This window comes from Zea mays, chromosome 7 (assembly GCF_902167145.1).
Source record: "Zea mays cultivar B73 chromosome 7, Zm-B73-REFERENCE-NAM-5.0, whole genome shotgun sequence".
Classification (NCBI taxonomy): domain Eukaryota; kingdom Viridiplantae; phylum Streptophyta; class Magnoliopsida; order Poales; family Poaceae; genus Zea; species Zea mays.
Window position 1 is genome coordinate 177059494 of NC_050102.1, and position 3486 is coordinate 177062979.

General features: G+C 49.7%; 1 protein-coding gene across 1 annotated transcript; it reads right to left on the reverse strand.

Annotated features, from left to right (window-relative positions):
• Positions 1–809: 809 nt before the first annotated feature.
• Positions 810–2955, reverse strand: LOC100383792 (uncharacterized). Its single transcript, NM_001365141.1, has one exon. It carries the CDS (start codon positions 2889–2891, stop codon positions 1146–1148), a length of 1746 nt encoding a protein of 581 aa, NP_001352070.1. The 5' UTR covers positions 2892–2955; the 3' UTR covers positions 810–1145.
• Positions 2956–3486: the final 531 nt, after the last annotated feature.

Sequence of the window (3486 nt, forward strand, 5' to 3'; positions counted from 1 at the left end):
TGTACCATACCATCCACATCAGTCATCAGCTGTCGAAAACTCCAAATAAACTTCATTTACTCACACCAGCTGCATACTCCTATTTCTAGGTAAGTGCTTCTGACCAGTTATTCTAGCCTAGACATGGGAACCGGGCGGTAACGGTATCAAATCAAACATCAGCGTATGAATATTCTGCTTTTGTTCATACTCTGGTTTTACAAAATTTAATGACCACAGTTTATCTATTTTCTATTAAAGGATTTGAAGCAACATCCCAGAAAAACTGCCTATGTGAAATGTACACTGCAGCTGCTCCAAGAGATGATAACACGCTGAGAATGACAGCTGATCTAACAGTCGGCGCGCTATCATTGTGAAGGATCTGTACTACCTAACTTCTCCTATGATAGTGAAGTTCAGACTGAAGACGTAAACCAATGCCTGATGACATTTGATGGATAGTTTCCCTTTGAACTAACTGTGAAATCTAATTTATGTGGTGCACCCTTAAATAAATAACCTGCACAAGTGGACGATGCCACCTGTCACCCAACAAAAGCTATACCTAAAATTCTGCTTGAACTTGTGGCTCTGTCCCTTGTGCTATATGCCTGCACACAACATTAACTCGAATGGCTTAACCCCTGACTAACTTAGCAATTTCAGATGACCACAATGAAGGCAAGTATGTTCTAGGTTACACAGGCTGAGCATAGATAGTAATTTCATACTTTGATGGGCACAATATATCTTTACATTGCTCTAGTGTCATATAAGCTCACTGACAAATTCATTTCCTCCAAATATTCGGGCAAGAAGCGTGTGACTCGTGAAAACAGATACACTGTAAAGGTGAAGCTATAGTTCTCACTTAATTTAGTGCGGGTACAGAGAGCATAGATGTTGCAGATTGCCCACTAAATACAAATTTTTCGGACGTCTGGACTCTGGAAGAGTAGTACATAAACTACAAAAGAAAAAAAAAATGGAGAGCACACAACTCAGATAAACATGAAACCAGCTAAACATTCCATGACAAGAAATACATAACGATGGTAATGCCAAAAGACAAACCCTGGATGAGTTCCACTGAGTTCTGATGTGCCAGCCACTAGAAGGGTATATTGAACACCAACAAATGATCCGAAGCGTGAACTCATGTGTCACAAGTTGCACGTATTGATTCCATCTTTGCAATCCCTTGTCAAGTTGTTGAACGTCTCAACCTGTGTCTTCGATCTGTAAAATACCTCAGTGTCCACAATCACCCTCATGTAGGCGTCGAATGGAACTGGTTTACCCCGACTAAGTGTTGTTGTCTCGTTGTACCATTCACTAGTGTTTGACCAAAGCTCCTTGTAATCATCAAGCAAATGGACATGGAAGTGTGACCTGAGCTTGTCGAAGTAGTTATAGAATGGCTCATTAGTTGCGATGTAGAGATCTCTCATCGGCTTAACAAGCTTGGTCACCTTATCAACGAGCGCATCAGGCGACGTGTCGGAATCCAGGTTTGGATACATTTGCTTGTTCTGCGCCTTCCACCCTCGGACAACATGTAAACCGTCGTAATCCCAATCCATCCTACCTGCAATCTCAGTCACAATGTTCATCAGTCTCTTGGACTTCCAGATAGCATACCAAGGCCTTTGGATGACTTTGGCAGCTCGTCCTTCGCAAACTCGGTACCAGTAATTCTCGGGCTCATGGCCATTAAATTGCCTCCAGATGATGTTGCTCTTGTCCCTCTTCAGCTGCATTGGTGTTACCTTGTACGATGGAACCTTCCGCACTGTGATCCGTCCTGGGCCCTTCTTCTTATCCCAACGCTTCCAATCCTTCAGGAAGTCCCCTTCCTCCACCACCGGCACACTCTCCTTCAAGTGCTCGAAATCGAAATAGTACCGGAAATCTTTCCCATCCACATCCTTCCCGTCGACCGTGTGTGCCCCGGACAAACAGATGTTCAGATCCATCACGAACGTCCGGTTGAGGAACTTGGCTTCGCCGAGTCCACACAAGAAGCTCCAGACGAACTGGTTCATGCTCTTGCAATGGTCACCTCCTCTCATGTAGTACAAGTACTTTCCCTTCTTGAACTCTGCCTCTGATCCGACGACAGGGATTGTGTCATTGATCTCCGCATCGACAGGCGGCGGCGACACGCGGGGCCTCTTCGACTTCGAGCCCTTAGGATACGGCCGGCGAGCTGCATTCGTCCCCGAGCGGAACTTGCCGACGCTGACGATGTCAAGAGCGCAGCCATCGCCCGAGGCGAGGCTGAAGCGACGGTAGTCCCTGTAGCGGCGCCACGACTTCTCCCGGCGGTTCCGGAACCTCCAGGCGACATCGCACTGGCCAGGCTTGGGGCCGGACACCGGCGCCTCGTAGCTGAGAAACACGATGGACTTCCGGAAGAAGGCCCTGGCGTTGAACGCCTTGACGGCGGCGAGGACGCGCGGGTCGGAGCAGTTCAGCGGCGCGTCCGGGTCGCAGGTCCTGTTGCCCGCGGCCGCGGCGGAGGCGGCGCTGACGGCCGCAGCCGCGTCATCGTCATCCCGCACCGGGGCTGGGACGGCGGTGGAGGAGTTGAAATCCTCGCCGGTGGGGAGGAGCGAGTCGTCGGGGACGAGGAAGGTGGAGTTGGGGAGGACGCGGGAGAGCGAGGTGGTGATGGCGGCGGAGGACTGGAGCCAGGGGTCCGGCGGCTGGTATGTGACGGCGACGACGGTGACGACAAGGACGGCGAGCACGAAGAGGGAGAAGCACACGTTGCTTGCCGCCTTGATGAGCGACTGCGAGACGGGGACGTCGCCAACGGTGCCGCCGGAGGACGGCCCCCCGCTGCGGCGGAAGAGGGGCGAGTCCTCGCCCCCGTCGGGGGCGTCGTCCGGGTCGGAGGAGGACATCCTGGATCTGGGACTGGGACTGGGAAGGAGCGGGGCTGAGATTTGGGGAGCGGGGCTGGGAGATGGAGGTGGGCGCTGCCGCCCTGCCTGTCTTCTGTGTTTGTTGTGTTGTGTCGGCGCCGCGCGAAATGTTAAGCAAGTTGCCTTGCTTAAGGAATTTCTTTTTACCTTTTTCTTTTATGGAAAGAAAGATCGCGCACGCACGGTAGTCTCCAATCTCCGTGCTCTCTGCTCTGTCCGAAAACTTTGTGAGCGGGTGCTCTCTGCTTTGTTTGTTTGAGTATTGAAGGAGAATATAGTGACTATATCTTTATTTTTGAATGTTTGGTTTTCAATAAAAAAAAGAGCGAAGCGGTTTGTAAAATCTTAATATAAAAAATTACTATAAATAGTTGAAATGTTCCTGTTCCACAAAATTGACAGGATGTGAACGCTTTCTTCGACACGAGCGTTCTCCTCCCTCTCCTGCTCTCTACACTCATATAGATCTTTAACCAAACAAAGAACGAAGCGACTCTATTCTATTTACCAAACGCACAATAGAACGGCCCCATTCTCAAAAAATTGAGTGAAATGGATCTATTCTAGTTGACTC

Bases quoted from the DNA above. Each gene is read 5' to 3' on its own strand.
- LOC100383792 (NM_001365141.1), bottom strand. From the start codon at position 2,891: ATGTCCTCCTCCGACCCGGACGACGCCCCCGACGGGGGCGAGGACTCG.